The sequence below is a fragment of the Postia placenta genome, assembly GCF_002117355.1.
Source record: "Postia placenta MAD-698-R-SB12 unplaced genomic scaffold POSPLAscaffold_12, whole genome shotgun sequence".
NCBI classification, from domain to species: domain Eukaryota; kingdom Fungi; phylum Basidiomycota; class Agaricomycetes; order Polyporales; family Adustoporiaceae; genus Rhodonia; species Rhodonia placenta.
The window spans coordinates 1,315,381-1,331,960 of NW_020169843.1; the positions used below are offsets into that span (position 1 = coordinate 1,315,381).

The 16,580-nt window shown below is 51.2% G+C and overlaps 4 protein-coding genes across 4 annotated transcripts; 1 reads left to right on the top strand and 3 right to left on the bottom strand.

The window, feature by feature from the left end:
• Window positions 1–784: 784 nt before the first annotated feature.
• POSPLADRAFT_1150024 (hypothetical protein) lies at window positions 785–5,264 on the bottom strand (the record flags this gene model as incomplete). Its single annotated transcript, XM_024486371.1, has 4 exons — window positions 785–1,819; window positions 2,758–2,857; window positions 2,973–4,324; window positions 4,425–5,264. 4 exons carry the CDS (start codon window positions 5,262–5,264, stop codon window positions 785–787), a joined length of 3,327 nt encoding a protein of 1,108 aa, XP_024336397.1.
• Window positions 5,265–5,775: 511 nt separating this feature from the next.
• On the top strand, window positions 5,776–7,131 carry POSPLADRAFT_1048906 (hypothetical protein; the record flags this gene model as incomplete). Its single annotated transcript, XM_024479627.1, has 3 exons — window positions 5,776–5,945; window positions 6,003–6,973; window positions 7,058–7,131. 3 exons carry the CDS (start codon window positions 5,776–5,778, stop codon window positions 7,129–7,131), a joined length of 1,215 nt encoding a protein of 404 aa, XP_024336398.1.
• A 223-nt stretch (window positions 7,132–7,354) lies between these two features.
• POSPLADRAFT_1151188 (hypothetical protein) lies at window positions 7,355–12,859 on the bottom strand (the record flags this gene model as incomplete). Its single annotated transcript, XM_024486505.1, has 15 exons — window positions 7,355–8,066; window positions 8,120–9,056; window positions 9,085–9,202; window positions 9,371–9,693; window positions 9,752–9,782; window positions 10,052–10,068; window positions 10,209–10,263; window positions 10,554–11,123; window positions 11,290–11,406; window positions 11,458–11,709; window positions 11,760–11,958; window positions 12,047–12,218; window positions 12,277–12,361; window positions 12,416–12,465; window positions 12,523–12,859. The coding sequence occupies 15 exons, from the start codon at window positions 12,857–12,859 to the stop codon at window positions 7,355–7,357; spliced, it is 3,975 nt and encodes a 1,324-aa protein (XP_024336399.1).
• Window positions 12,860–13,136: 277 nt separating this feature from the next.
• Window positions 13,137–15,970, bottom strand: POSPLADRAFT_1048907 (hypothetical protein; the record flags this gene model as incomplete). Its single annotated transcript, XM_024479628.1, has 6 exons — window positions 13,137–13,875; window positions 13,931–14,543; window positions 14,589–15,164; window positions 15,230–15,307; window positions 15,363–15,896; window positions 15,949–15,970. The coding sequence occupies 6 exons, from the start codon at window positions 15,968–15,970 to the stop codon at window positions 13,137–13,139; spliced, it is 2,562 nt and encodes an 853-aa protein (XP_024336400.1).
• Between the last annotated feature and the right edge of the window lie 610 nt (window positions 15,971–16,580).

The window sequence follows — 16,580 nt, forward strand, 5'->3', positions numbered from 1 at the left end:
AGCTTGAGCCAGGTATGGCCGAAGATGATGTCTTCCTTGCCGATGCTGGCGATGTAGGCTTTGACGAATCGGGGTTCTCCGCTTATCTTGTAGGATAAGAGAGCTCTTCGCGTGATGAGTGCTTCTTTGTTCGGTGTTCCATCCACGTTGAAGACGGGGATGGGTCGGGGAAGAGGTTCTGTCCGAAGTTGATGCTCTTGGATGAATCTCGGGCTGATGAAGATTCCTGTTGCGCTGCTATCAATAAAAGCGCGCACCTTAATGTCTTTTTGTCCCACAGTAATCGGAATGTGCAGAGCGTGTTCATTTCGGACTACTAGAATTACACGGGACAGTGAAACGGATACGGGCAGTGGTTGCGTCGGCTCACCCTGCCCCTTCAAAAATCCTCCATCGTAAGTTCTTCATACAGCTCCCGCTTCTCGTCGGCGGAGAGTGCCTTGATTCTGGCACGGAAGTCGTCCTTCCCCGATCCTCCCTGGTTCGGCCTCCCACCCCCTTGTCGTGCGGCCACTTTCTTTCGGCAATCCTTGGCGCTGTGGCCCTTGATGTGGCAGTAGAAGCACAGGTTCCCATCCCTGTGGAGCTTCCGGTCGGCCTCGTTGAGAACTGCCCCTAGTTCCCACTTCCTTCCTCCCGACGTGGAGGCAAGGGTTGCTGCGACTGCAGCGGCGTCGATATCCATTGGCTCGCTGTAGTCCCTGGTGTCTGTGACGGTGAGGGCCCCTTGTTCGGCGGCGTCGGCATTTCGGACTTCGTCGTACCAGGCTTTCATGGTGTTGGGTCAGTCTCTAGCGACCCTAGTTGCGAGAGAGACGTAGAGCTCCTTCGGAAGTCCTTTGATGAAGTTGGCGTGGAGAGTGTGGTAGTCGTTCTCGGTGCGGTTGACGCCATTGACTTCGGCGTCCTTGAGCTGGGCTTTCGATGCTAGCTGCTCAAAGCGGGTGACGTAGTTTCCGAGGGAGAGCGCCGTCTTCTTGTTCTTCTGTCGTTCGGGCAGCTTCATCAGGATTTGGTGCGCCTTGATTCGCGTTCCGTGCTCGGGAAACACTTCCTCAAGGGCAGTGGCGAAGGCTGCCCAATCGGGATAGACCTGGACTCCCCCTGCCGACTTCTCGTAGTATGCGTCTGCCCATGTCTTCCCTAGGTCCTTCCTCATCAACGCTACAGTGAAGGCAATCTTTGCTTCATCGCTAAGTCTGGTGTTGTTGGTGGCGACGAAGTAGGAGAGGATGCATTGGATGAAGCGTCTGAGGTCCTCCGCCTTTCCGCTGAAAGGTTCGGGAGCGGGGATGTCAAGGCGAAGGGGTCGGTTGGCAGTTGACTGTTGGGATTGGTATGCTGCGAGGGCAACAGCGATGCGCTGATCAATGTCTGCTTGAGTGAACGTTGCCATAGGAACTTCAACCGGTGCGTTGGTTGGTGCAGGTGGAGCTGGTGGTAGTTCTGGAGCCTCGATGGGAACGTACTGAACGTCCGGGAGCTCGAACGGTTGTTCGTTAACAGGTGACTGTAGGTTCTCTGTTGTTTGTGCTGGTTCGACGTTGATTCGTAGGATGGTGAATACATCTTCTGGGTGAGCGGGAGGGTGTCTCTGGTAATAGCTGACAAGCTGTTGATGGGCAACGATCTGCGGGTTGGAACCTTCTGCGCGAACCCAGGAGCCGCCTCGAGGATAGATGGGAGTCCTTCTTGTGGTGGTGATGAAGCAACGGTCTGCTCGGTCGTACTGGAGAAGGGGAGATCCTGCGAGGGCTGGTAGTCCCAAGGGAACCGGGTTTACTGCGTTGTTCGACGTGATGGTGGATGAGTTGTTCGACTAGGTGAAACTAGGAACGTAGCTTAGAAAGTTCGACCTTTTGATACAACGGTCTATACTCCTATATTGATGCCTGACTCGTAGACGACGAGCGAGGACTTATGGACAGTGCGTCGTCCTGAAGATCGAGCGAGGAAGTCGAGAATGACCACTACTCCAAGCGAAGAGGAGCAGAGACTTGAATGAATAACCAGGTCGAACTTAGGGTTCGACCAACTAATGGTACAACTACTTATACAAGTACCGACTGCGCACGGACCATCGTGTCTATGTGGTCGTGTTAGTGAAGAAAGAAACGTAGTGATACGATACCAGGCACGAAGTGCGCACGGACCCCATTATGTAAGCTACATAATGTTCAACCTGCGGGTGAGCACTAAGACAGGCGCCAGTATGGGCGCTAGTAGTACAAGGAATAGAACGGAAAGACAAATGTTTCATTCAGAGCTCATAAGTCGAGTTCGCCCTGCGTCTAAGCCCTTAACTGCGTCACTTCGTTCTTCGCTGCGTAATCTTGAAACCTCGTCCACTGCGTTTACTCGTCAATACCGTCTCGACGAACCTTTCGACTTCGGCTATTGTCGAAGAACTGCGTTGCATCTCGAACCGCGTCCTAGCTAAGTCCACCCTTTCGAATCGTGTCTCTTCCCTCTACGATACATTGAAGAGCTCTGCCGAGCTTCGATCATCTCTACCGACCCCCGCTAACTACCCACAGCCTCCGAGTAGCCTCGACGATGTGTCGAGCCACCTCGTACCTTCCCTAGTGTTCATAGCCTTTTCCAAGGGTGTTTCTCGTGTTCACTCGAACCGCGGGACACCTTGCTGCTAACTCCCCTCTCACTAAAACAATAACCCGCCTCTAGCTCCTTTTAGGTCGTACCCAGGTTAGGGGTTAGGGTTTCGTAGATCGCATCAGCGTATTTTAGATTGCATACCTTGATGTATAGATTGTTATGCTCAACCCACCAGTCTATCGCCCGGAAAGTGTTCTTCCGGCCGGTTGGATTACACAATATGTTCATGCGGATTGCTCGTCTGTAAATAAGGTGAGCGACATATACTTGAGTAGGCCAAAGACTTATCATACTTCAATCCTGCAGGGTAGACGAAATGAATGTCGTGCAAAAATCGCAACATCTGTGTCGCATACTTGTGTTTGCCACATCCCCTAAAGATGAAAATCCAAGGAAGAAAACAGTCCTCGACGTGACCTATATCTCCGGCATTCATAGTGTAAGATACCTCCTCATAGAGCAAGAAGTACTGCTCTCTGAGAAGTGTATTCTCCCACTGCTGATCACGAACTTCTGGCGACTGATACTGTAGCTCCGAGAATTCCGGACCCGCAACATATTTGGTCACAAGTCTTGTCGCGACACTGACAAGATCATCCCAAGAGGGACGCGACTGCGCCCAAGCTTCGAGGCTGTCCATTGCACGATTTTCGTCACCGACCTCCTGTGCCCAGCAGTCAAGGCATGAGACAATACTGACGTGCTGTATGACCTCGTGCATGCGACGAAATCCGGGTTTACTGGCGACCTTGGCGCTCTCTTTGATTCTGATCTCCCTGACCTGTCTCAAGAGGCTTGTATCATCTTCTTGCGCTGCTTTCGGCTGTATGAAGATCTTCCATATCGTGTCAGTGCATGCCATCTTGAGGTGGAAGAGGCCCATGATGAAGACAACAGACTGGTAGCGATTGAAAGGTGTTTTTTCTTCTCTGCGTGAACGTTGAACGCTCTGAACACGCTCACAGGTTGCAAGGTCCCCATGGACCAAGATAACGTGGTCTCCAATGTCTCGACAGCCTGGCATGTCCGTGGGATCCCCAATCCCGCCTTGTGCAAACAGATTGGAAAGTGCGTCTGCATTTCCTTTCACGGTCGACTGATTGATATCCATTGCTCTCGCCGGAACCTGCTTTGACTGAACGCAAGGGATCTCCTCCACCGTCTCTGCATCGCCCAGCACACCAGTGAATCTTCGGAAGTACTCAGGTCCGTGGTGCACCAAGTCATACAGGAACTTCCAACAATGGAAGCGCTGATGCCGAGTGAATCCAATCACATCTGGTTCGTCAGGATGTAAGTTGACGAATTCTGTCCAATCAATCGCGCTGTTCAATTTGAAGTTGGCAGGATTGTTCGGTGACTGTTGCCACAAAGCATCGGAGCACTGCAAATCATTCAATGAGACGCCATGATCTAGTCGCAGAAGGGTGCTGGATGTCAAATGAAGTAGCGCATTATAAGGCTTCTCTATGGTGGGTGTAGCTTGCTTGATCTCGATATCAAAATTATTGAATGTGAAGCCAGCCAGCAATGTACGCCCAAGCTGTTTGAGGGCGACGGCTGACTCTTTCGACAGGCTCGTTATGGCGTCTCGAATAGCTGTTTGCGAGATAGAGACTCCTATGCACGAGAGGAGCTCGATGATCGACTCAGGTGCATTGCAGGCGTGGAGAAAGATGCCTATAACACCCTGTAGCGCATTGCAGCACTGATGCATGTTCTGTAGCATGATACTAATGCAGAGCATCCGCTTCTGCCCACACGAGTCAGGTTGTATGTGTGGAATAGTGCGAGGAAATGAATCGTACCATTGTGAGTACGCGCTTCCTGCTTTCGTTCATACTAAACTCATCCTTCTCGCTCTCTGGATCCTCAGTATCCTCAGGTAAGAAAGCATTGAATTCATTGTCCCAGTACTCATCCTCGCTGTCCTCTCCTTCAGCTGCCGCCCCTCTCACTTCCTCCGAACGACGATTGCCGTCCATCTCAACATCGTCATAGTCTCCAACTAGGGCAGGATCAGGCTCGGGAAAAGCAGCCCAGAACTCGTGGTCTGAGTCGCTCGCAACAGCATCGTTCGCACCAGCATTTTGCACGGCCTCGCGTGGCCACGTCTCCGTCTCTGCCATATCCGCGTCGTACTCCCCTACGTCCTCCATTGATTGCCATGGATTTGACGACAATCCCGCTCTCATCCTCCTCGCGCGTCGCTTTGGCCTCTGCCTCTCTCGCCGATGTTTCAGCGCTGGGTTGGCATCGAGCAAGTTGCTCAATAGATCGCATAGGTGCAGCACTGTGGTGAGCATTGTCTCGGAAAGCTTCTCCAAGTTGAATCCAGCTAATTGCTGTTCTGTCGCTTGGCGTGCATTAAAGTGGAACCCGGGCTTTATTTGTGTGAGTGCGATAATTTCATTCACATATACACTCTTCACAGTCTCGTGCACCCACACCTGCAAAGGTGCACGGGTTGCCTGAGCTGTATGAAGGATATGCATTATGGGGCTTATGTGTCGAGTGATATCATCGCGTGCTGACCAAGAGGCCGCGTCGTCGCTGAGTAGCAGGGAGACCAGAAGTTCAGGCATGGTTGTTCCATTTTCTTCCAAGCACCAGAGAATTGCTTGTAGATTGTTCGAAGAGAGAGGCATTGTAACAAATCATATTCTGTTGCTGTGATCTATATAACATCTCCTAATCTAAACACGATGTAGTGTTGTGTAGCTCATGAGACCTGCACCAAAGATACTCGGCAGAACTAATTGCGGTGAACGGGCTGATCAGGGCGCGCCGAATTGCAGCTGGAATTGCTACTCCGCGATCCAGACAAAATAAGACCTATGTCAGGGTTAGGAGCGCGGAATAGTTATTTAGACGCTGAAACCTCAGTGCTCGGGGATGACTCGGCGACCAGTTGCGCCAGCCCCTCTATAGTGTTCGTCCTCCTCTTATTCGGCTATTCTGACTCCTCACGTGCTCTCGCTTTCGGATCAATCACGTGATTTCTTTTTTCGTATATAACACTAAGTTGGCCTCTCGGATGTAGGAGCGAAGAACGCGATTGTGGGGCTGGTTTTAGGAGCCTGGTTCAAGACCAGCATCTATTGGCCGCCTATTCTGGCGCTATTCTTACCGTTCTCCGGAGCGGTTCGGTCCGCTTTCATGATGCTGGCCGCGTCCTGTTCATCATTGGTCTTGGGGGACGTAGGCGTAGCTATGCTCTCCGGCGCAATGATTATCGTAGCATGGACGTCGCTGTGGGAGCCTCCTATAGATCGCGAAGAGCTTGTGTACGTACAATTGCCGGAAGGATTCCTAGACATGTCTGAAGAGTACGTCAAATGATCGCGACTTTTGATTGTCTGGCACTGACGATTTGCTCACCACAGAGATATGGCTGGTTATCTCGCAACCATAGACGTTGAATCCATAGGTGAAGAATTTGATGTGTTCGACTCCGTTCAAGGTGGTACCTTCGGGGAATTGAACTTACCCGATGACTACGCATGCTGTATCCATCATTTCTATGCTGGATGGACATTCCCGCAGATACTGATTTCCAACGTGCAGGATGTCAGCAGCATCAAGTTGCACCGTCCGACCAGCTGGCTGAAAGCAATTCTATCTATAATACAAGTGGTCTCCGCCATCCTCACGCTCTATAATTCGCGAAGCGATCAGCTGATGCGCTACGGATACGCTGCATATGGACTTTCCGTTACCCCATATACCATCATGTCGTTGATCAACCTCCTTTACGCCGGACAAGTTGGGGAATGGCCATGCCTGTACATCCTTCATACGCCGATTCTAGAAGAGGCGGAATGTCGCGAGGATGCGCCCTTCACTGGAGTGATTGGGAGGGTGAGGCCCTTACCGTCTACTGAAGAAATCTCCGGTGATCCTTCAATCCAGCCATGTATCAGGGAAGGATACACCGCTACATTTCTCTCACTGGAATACACAGACGATTTGCAACCAGTCACAGCGCTGCGGACTCTTGTAGTCCGTGTTGACGATGCCATTAGAAGACTGAAGTTCTATCCGGGGGCCTCTTCCAGCAATATCGTTCTGCGGTTTGGTGTTGCGTCAATGACCGACCGAACGCTCCCGTTACCGGATTCGTTATGGTTCCCTAAGGGGTTGGATCCCTCTACCTTCCTGGAGAACCCTAAACTGAGTGATTGCCTCGCCTTCGTCCCCATGTATTGGTTTGTCGCTGTCAACTATGTGCTCGCTGCCGTGTTTGCAAATGCGGTCATTGCATCTCCTTATGTCGTTATGCTCATCCTGACGCACTTCAAAGTTCAGAGCAGTACTCTAGCGGATCGGGCATGGATGGTGTCATGGCCTATCACTAGTACGTTGTCGGGCGGTCTCCTTGTCGCTCTATTTTTTCAAAGAGATCTGAGGATACTGTTCTCGCTTACCATTCTCATACTAGTGGTCCCAGCAGTAGGAGGTTTCTATACTGTTGTCAAGATGTATTTGGATGATAAGGGGTATTCAAAATGCTAATTAACATCTCAACTGGAGGCAGTAGAAGAGAATTAATGCGCGGATGAGTTATCTCGAATACAGGGCTTCTGAGGGGACTTTATGAGTGATATTTGGGGCCGCCTTGCATTATCTGGTTGCCTCATTGCATCTAGCGGATGTAATTTCAGTCGTGGATGGAAGAATGAGTCCATGTCCTTTGTTCCACTACCAGACCCCTAACCCTATGCTAAGTCCGCTAACCCTACTCCAGCTGAAGCCACATATCAAGATCCTTCCAAACATCCAGCTTTACCTCGTCCCAATGTGATCCGACCACCTGAGCGCAGCCTCTACACAGTCCGCCTTGCTTAGTGCACAAGCCCTTGAGACTGTCGAGCCCTCCCAGGATATCATAGAGCCCGACGTCGTCAATCCCAGCTGTCAAATTGCGCCAAAAGCCTATGGTCCTGGTCCTAGCCAGCCTACAGCGCTCTAGCTCAGTCCTCGCCTGAACGTTTTCTGTCTGCAGTAGTTCGCTACGATCTTGAGCACACTGCATCAATACCTCGGGGGCCGAATGCATGAAGGAGCTCCATTTTCCTAGGAGGTATTCGCGAGCTTTGATCAGGCGCGCTAGTTGATCTGTGGTAAGAGATGGTGTCTTCTCTCTGATACTTGCGGGGAAGTATAAATCGTCGTTCTCAGCTGATTTCTCACCGACACCGAATGTCTCCGTGCGAAGGACCTCATAGTATGCATGTTTCATAGGACGGCGTATATTGCAACTTTCGGCAAGCAGGACTGTTTCGATAGCATACGGCCTTCGCGTGGATGTCACCCTTGACGGGTCATTTGGCCATAATCGTTGGAGAAAGTGCGTAGCGATGTTCGTGATGCGATCAAACGACAAGGTATGAGCAGTGCGCAACAACGCAGCAAGTACGGGAAACTCAGGTGGGTTCACCATAAACTCACTATCGATTCTGACGTAAGAGCGATGAAGGGTCTAGATTTGCAAAAGACTTACTAGCCACGCTTCAACACTCGAGACAAGATCTTGAAATCCTCCAAAGCAACTTCCGAAATGTCGTACACGGGACATCCGCTAATCACTTCGTTTCTGATGCTTCTTACAATTAGGGACGAATAATCGTTATCTCTGGATGTGTGCGGACGCTGGACATTTTCTCGTCGATACAGCACGGCCTGGCACAAACGCGACTCTTGCGCTAGTTGTTGAGCGTCAAATTTGAACAACTCGCCATGAACTCGCAACATTATTGACAGATCATCATGCATGAGATTCTCTGTCACGATCGCTGCATTCCATGTTGTCTGGTTGGTTGATGGTTGGTGGGATGCAAGCACAGCCGTTGCCTGCACTGGTCGAATCGGCTCAGTGGAATCCCTTGTGGGCATGTCTTGAGCACGAACTTCTGGCGGGACCGGTGGGACCGGCGTCATTGGATTACTGGTCTTCATACGTTTCTCTGATCTTCGGGGTGAGATCTGTATATGTTGCTGATTAACGTCTGGCCTAGCATCTATCTGAAGAACGCTTCGCTTCCTCAGGCGAGGATCTGTAGTACGGACTGCGGCGTAGACATCGTTCGCGGATGGCTGATGATCCAGAGATAGATTCACTCGCTGCTGGATCCCTGTCGGCGGGCACAACGCCGAAGCATGAGGGCCTTGCCTCTTCGGCGCCTCAACGTTGGATGACGGTATCAGAGCACGTGAGCCTGACGACAAAGGGGTGTCTGAACAGGATAACACTGCCGGCGCGTCTTGCTTTCGCTGAACTGGTTGTGTTTTCTTCGTGAAGTCCGGGAAGTCTTTCTGGGTATAGAACCTTGTACTAGTGTCTGCAACAGGAGGGCGGACAACCGTAACGGCTGTATCTCCAATTGGAATGGTGAAGGTCCCTGCGTAATTGGAGAAGCGGTAGTCAACACGCTTTGAAGCTTCATCGACAAAGGGTATGAGACTCACGGGCTTCACCGGCAGCTCTCACCGACGTAGACTCCCTTCTGGGATTCTCGCTGAACTGGGGTTGTGAACCCGACGAAGGGGCATCGAGGATCTTTTTGAGAAATCCGACGATTTCAGGCTGAAACAAGTTTTCATATCGTACGTTATTTCGCGCAGCTGCTACCCATCGCTGACGCCTTCTTTCTATATCGTTCGAATGTGTCCAATAGAGGCCGGCTAACCCAAAGACGAGAAAATGAGATGCAAGAAATGGATGTCCCATGACAGGTATGTGCGAGTCATGGACCCAAAGCTTCCATTTCTCCTTGGTGTGTTCGGCGAGAGGGGCGAGAGTCCTGAAAAAGATTGCCTCACAGCGAGATGACCTGTTGATGAAGACGTCTCCAATGGTCCCGAGGGCAAACACGGGCCCACCCTTCCAAGTTTCGGAGTCGCACAAGTAATAGAGGCACTCAACAGTCTGCCTTTGAGCGTCATATCGAAAACTGAACCGCTCTGGAAGCGTCTCCGGCTTGTCCTGGGCAGCTACATTCAAAATCTGGACGAATGGCGTGATGCTGACGCTAAAGCGCTGTTCGAAACTGACGATCGCAGCAGCATCAACCTCGTCTATGAATAAAGCAGATAGTCACAGTCCGAACATTGTAGTCTTCGACGCACTACTCACTGAGCTCATCGAGTGCCTTACAGCGTAAAGGCTTTGTATGCATCCAGCAACAGGCGTCAGTCACTAGACGACTCGGGTTATGGTGGCAGGAAAGGTGAGGAAGCAAGTATCGAGAGGACAGACACGCATATGTAGGGAAAACACCGCCTTTGTACTTCTTTGGAGGACAAAGAGAAAGTCTCTTGGCTAGGCGCCAGCCGAAATACACGGTGACCACGCGTTGTGATTTAGAATAAGGTATATCAACGCCGATCGCCCCAACAACAGCGTCTATATTACATTGTTCTGAAACAAGCGTACATTACCGTACTCGTTCGCTATGTCATGACAAGCTGGGATGCTACATGGCCTACAAGCATGGTACACCTCTAGTTTCCGTGGCGATTATTGCTCCTATGGACCATTGCAGTAAAGACTGGGGCATCGAATGTTTCTCGTTTCGGTGCACAATACTCACAATACATTTCATGATCCGTTGCTCTGTCGATCAGGTTTGCAATCGCTGAACCAGTCTATGGTCCAACCGTAGTGATTATAAAGACTTGCACCCACATTGCGTACTTTCTGAGGGTCCATCTCACTACCATGTTGGCTACCACAAGAGCTCAGAACAAGACAATAGATGGACATGTCAGGTATAGAATCATACCGATGAATGACGATGGGGATCGCCTCCGCGTACGCTGTTGAGCGTCAGAGAATGAGTGAGAGAATGAAATTTGATACAAATCGAGACTTGAATATACGAACAAGGTGCGATAAAATACCTGATTCGCCCAAACACTCCCAGATTGGCGCTTACCTTCTCAAGGTCAACCCAATCCATCGAGCCTTGATTTCTCACCAGCAAGCGCTCCATGGTCTCGTAGCATTTGCCGATTGGGTAGATAGCACGTACGTGAAGCCGTCCTATGACTCGATGTTGTACCTCTTCTATGGTGGTACGCGTTGAGGCCTTAGAAGTATCGGCGACGCCTCGAGTCTTCAACTTCGGTCCTCTTGTTGCCATAATATCTGGGATAGATTCTGGAATATTCGGCACGGCGTAAGGTTTCACGATGCGTGAAGACGCGCTTGCAGCCGGAGCTAAGACAGGTACTTTCAGGTCGCCTTCCGCTGAATTATTGTGATCTTCTGCAACCTGAAGGGCGGCGGATTTCCGAGTCACTTCTTCCTCTATGTTGCGCGCGGCCAACTTTTCCTGCTTCTTGAGCTTTTTTCTCTGTGCTTTCGAGAGCGCAGGGGCTAGCTGTGGTGCTCTGTCGTCTACAACCACATCAAGCGAACTACCAGCTTCCAAGTTCGAAGAGGATTCTTGCAATAGCGCAGGGTTGTGCGTCCAGGATGGTGTCATTCGCGTAAATTTAACGACCTGATGACACAATCAATGCCGTACCGGTAAGTACAGCGGTTCTCACATGCCTTTTCGTACGATTGTTTCGCCTTCTTCATCGAGAAACGGTCTAGTTCTGCCCATATTTTCTTTAACGTCCCCTCCGCCTTGAGACTGTCTGCGGTTTTGTATACTTATCAATGACTGAGTCCTGCGTAATTTTGATCGAGAGATCGAGCTGGGACCAATGCTCTAGATACCGGCGGTCGTCCGGAGCGCGCCGCCAATCTTCGCCATCGGTGCCGAGCATGATAATATAGTCCTAGTCGCAAGCGGTTCATGTAGGAATGACGCCTAGCAAGATGTCACTCACGGTGACCATTTCAACCTCTGCCCATGCATCCAAAATGTCAGGACTCAGTTTCGCTCGTTCCTCAGGACTGGCGGATGCCAGTGCATCGGAGATATCATGAAGGTATTCGTCGGTGATAGTCTCTCCCCACACTCTGCACAGTAGACGTGCGAAGACTCCGCGAAGCGTACCCTTCTCTCTCAGGGCCTCAGCGAGGTTGAGGTACTTGCTCATGTCATGCTCGCTCATTCCTCCTGCAAAGTCTGTGTAGTTCTAGATGAATGTTGGAAATATATCTATGCAGCGGAGTGCGTGGAATATACCTCGACATGGACTAGTGTCGGTTTTATGTCTGGATGAAACGTCAAGGCACGCATGAACCCGCGTATAGTCCTTAACTGAATCGTGTCCATGATCTTCTTGACCTGCGCTATGACCTGTCCACGACGCTCGCGCATACCAAATCGTCCATATTTAGCATCCATCGCTTCGACGTCTTGGAGAAATTCAATAATCCTAGACCTGTGGGCGACGTCGGCAAGCGCTGTCTGCAGAATGTACCGCACGGACATGCCGACATAGAGCGGACGCGTGAGGAGGGCTTCAATACTCTGCGACTCTCCCGTGCGCTGAGCCTGTCTGAGCACGCTGGAGCACCGCAGCGTATAGGTGGGCGGTATCGGCCTTGAAACGATCCCATGTTGCTATGCTGCGCATAAGTTGACTATTGCCGAGTCGTATAAGACCTGTACTCGTGAGGGGACTTTGTATTTGGGAAGTTTCTAAGCATGGGGATGTCAGGAAGTGATAGAATTCAGTGCGAATAGAGGAAAGACAAACGGTGGAAGCCCGTCCCAAACCGCTCAATATTCAACTCGTCGCTTTTTTTCAAATAGCCTTTCGGCTCTGCGACGCCCGTCACTACCTGAGCCCATCATACCGATCAGTTCTTTGCTGTGCGATGAAACGACGCGCGCACAGGAACCGGGTCATCGCTCATGATGTATTCAAGGGCACCATACTGAGTGACTGAAAAGATTCAACCATTAAAGAGTCTGCCTGTCTTATTCAACGATGTTGACCCACTGATTCGGTTGCATTCCTCCGGGATTTTCTCCATTGCTTGCTGCATAAATCGGTTGGATACTTCCTCGTCGATATTGGCATTAGATAGCCATTCAACTTCATCCTCACTGTCGTCAGATACGACCTGTGTCCCAGGGCTATCGCCGAGCGGAAGAGAAGTCATATATTCGATTGATTTGACAAGCACTTCGGCGGACTGTTCAGAAGTGGGGTAGATGAGTATAGAATGAGGTATGCATATGTTGGAAACGTCCCCGCGTGCTGAGCGCACTAGCAGAAAATAGGGGCATTCTGGACTGCGGTTGATCCCGAACAGCGAGCAACGTACGTGTGTCATTACGGGTGTACACTTGTATGCACGGCTAAATTGGACTGCAATGCGAGTGGCAGCTGGTGCTAGTCAATGAATAAGCCGGGAAGGAGCGCACACGGGATCAGATTGAAGTGAGGTTTCGCCAAAATCAGCGCTTGTGTGGGTGCTGATTTCACAAATCAGCATCGAATTTGGATTACTTATACATACAATACAGAACTACCTACATGTTATGGTAGATTATGATGGTGAGTAACTGGGGTATCTATTGTAAAGTACGCCTTCAATCACGAAGTCCTAATCAAGTGTTATCGGCAGAAGATAATCCGAGCCAGTCGTCTAAGTTATCCCAGATCTGCCGCTTCTTGTCCGTCCATATCTTTCGCGCTTCAACGCAGCCTCGGCAGAATCCTGCACCTCTCCAATTCTCGTTCAGGAGAAGATCAAGGCCGCCGAGAATGTCGAACAACCCTATTTCGTATACGCGCGTCTTCGCCAGTAGCATGCTCCAATCTCGTGCCATTTTAGATGTAGCAGTTTTGCAGCGCTCGAGTTGCTGTCGCATGCCGTCAACGCGCTCGCGTTCCGTAGGAGGGCGGCGCTCGAGCGCGCACGCCGACAACTTGGGTGGTCCACGCATGATGTGAATCCACTCGGACTGGAGACGCTCACGCACGACGACCATGAGCACCAACTGGTCTGAACACAAAAACTGAGCCTTCGGAGACGTGTCCGACCTTGGCGACTGATCGAGGTACATATCGTCGTTAACAGTCGGGATACTCGCCCCAAACGCTCTTGTCCGAAGTAAGTCATAGTATGCGTGTTTGAGCACACTAGAGACTCTACACTCTTGTGCAAGCAAAATCGCCTCGGCGGCATGCAACTTGGGCTTCGTAGAAAGGCGCGCGATGTCGTTTGGCCACATGTTCTCAAGAACGTGCGTCGCGAACTGCGAGATAGACGCAAAGGAAAGTGAATGTGCAGTACGGAGTATGGAAGCGACCACCGGGAAAGGTGGAGGCTTAACGACGAAATCACTGAGGCAAAGATTCGTCAGCATGAGGACAACTAGCACAACCGTTACACGCTCACTATCCGCGCTCAAGTGCTCGAAGAAGGTTCTCGAAATCCCTCGCCAGCACATGCATCAGCTTGAAGATCGCGCATCCGTCAAGAAACTCCCCGTTACCGGCGATAATGTCGGTGGAGTTAAATTCAACGTCGTTATTGTTCTTTTTTTCCGCGGATAGGACAGCGGCAAACAGTGGCGAGTGTTGTATGAGACGCGAGCGGTGCAGCTTGAACAAAATATTCTCCGCCTGGAGGACGATCGATCCGTCCATGTGCCAGAACTCCGGATGGCGGTGACGCGGATCAGGCAAAATCTTCGGTGCCAGAGATGGGGGTGTACTCAACAGTGGCTTCGGCACTGGGACAACAAGCAATACAGGTTTTGTATCGCTTGGCTGTCGAGCGTTGGTCACAGGTGCACTCGCAGGTTCTGAGGAAGAGGTCGAGTCGGGCGCCGCTACGCCAGTATGTATGGGAGATGTAGCGCGTGCTGATTGTGACGGGGAGACAGGCGCGGGGCCATTTGTCTTTAGACGCTTTGCTGGTCGCTCCGACGAAGCATCCGCCCTAAGGGACAGCGATGTCATGCTCTGGCCTTCATCTTTTATGAACGCTGCTCGCTTGCGCGAATCGGCTGTGCACGTGGTGGGCAAAAGGCGATCGGAACACAAGCGCTTACTTGAACCCGACTGTGATTGCGATGCAGATGTCTGTGGCGGGTTGCGAACAATGTGCGAGCTTGGTATCGGGTGTCGGATCCGAGCTTGCTCATGCCGTGCAGGCTCTGACCCTGACGCGTAGAAAGGAGGGAGACATAATGGCTGGATATTCGTCGTCAAAGAAGCATTACTCGATCCTGCGCGCGGCATCATGTTCGAAAACATGTTCGAAAGACCGTGGATAGTGGGCGATGCTGGTTGAGAGAGCGTATCCTGGGGAGTTGTAGGTCGCGACGACGCAGGCGTGGACACCGCACTGCCCGCGGCCTTGAGCTTGAAATTGGGAAGGGTGCCTGCAGTCGTTAAACCGCGCGGGGTGATGGGGGGACCAATCATGTTCTTGGCGGGGGCGGAGTCGAGTACTGGCTTGCGTGCCGTTTTCGCGACCGGAGGCTTGGGCGAACCGGACCCTCGAGATGGCGGCACAAGGCTTCTTCGCGCTGCAGAAGGGATTGCACCATTAGTATCGGCTGCTATTGTTGGCGAGGCACGTTCAATGACGGGTTTCGGCACTTCAAGTGATGACGATGTACGGCCTAACGGAAAGGCTGTTATCAGAATTCAACTATAATAGGTATAACACCCGTACAATGCTGCATACCTGATGGGGTGTGCGCTGCTTTCAGAGAAGATTGCGTTTCAAGTCGCTGTCCTTGAGGGCTCAATCGCGTGCTGTCGTCTACAAAACAAATTAGATTCGACCTTAGCTACGTTGAGTAGAAAGGTGAACAGACCTATAGGACGGGCTTTGACACCGGGAAGTGAACTCAACGATGCTGATTTGAGCCTCACGACATCCTTTACTATATCGGGGATCGGGAGATTCTGGTAGTCGCTCATCCTCACGTTCCTGTATTCCACCCATCGTTGGCGGACAGACTGGACGCTGCCGAGCGTGACCCATGTTAGGCCTCTCGTTCCGAGGCATAAACGCCTGTCTCTGAAAAGGGGATGTGCCATGTCCATGGCGTGGTTGTTATGTTGCCATTTAACCCAACCAGACTTGTCGCGAAAGTGCACAGACTCTGCTCCTGGCTGAGTGATTATCCAAACATCCCCCAGCAGACCTGAGCCAGGCGGCGGACGAGCGCTTGTGCACAGGTAATAAAGGCAGCCGACATGCTTCTTCTCTTCATTGTACCGGGGTATGTGACTATCGGGGAGTAGACAGTGCTCGTCATCCTTGAAGGACACCTTGCGAAAGAAATGATCGACCTCCGATTTTAACGTTTGTTTGATGTACTTGAGTGTGCCTTTCTCGTCCTCGGCTGTGATACAATACTGTGAAATTTTTCAGCACCGGTAAGCGCCGATACTCACTGAGTTGCAAATTGGATGGCATGTTAGGGAGGGAAAAGAAGAATGTAAGGAGCTGGTGCGCCGGTATGGTGATGGGCTGGAGAGAAATAGGGGCAATGACAAGATCAAACTCCGATGTGGTGGACGAGGGCGGGCGATAACAGCTTGCGAGCCGTCTCGTGAATTCAAACTCGATGAATCTATTTGTACTCGAGCAACATGAGAGAGGGGATGAAGAACCCCGGAACGAACGGCAATGGGTTGAGGGAAATCCCGCACATCCGCACGTCAAAGTCAATGGCGCCGCAAATAGGCGTATCTCCGCCGTAAACAATTTTCTCAGGCTCGGGGCAGGACGATCGAGGAGCATCTACTTAGCTCAGTTGTGAACACCAAAGTGCCCTCTCAGTACTGCGCCCACTGGTGATCGCCTACGCATCAATGCAACTGCGTGCAAGAAGTCGCAAAAACCATAGAGGAAGGCGGAGAGACGTTACCGCAGTCGCATATCTTGATCATACAATCAAGCAAGTCCACTTTGGCTTTGTCGAAATGATAGCCCTCATGAACGGCAGACGTCTCTGAAAGCTTGAGGAAGAGGATCTACTAGCAACTTGAACTGATCTCCCGGAGAATCTGGTCTTCAATTCGCA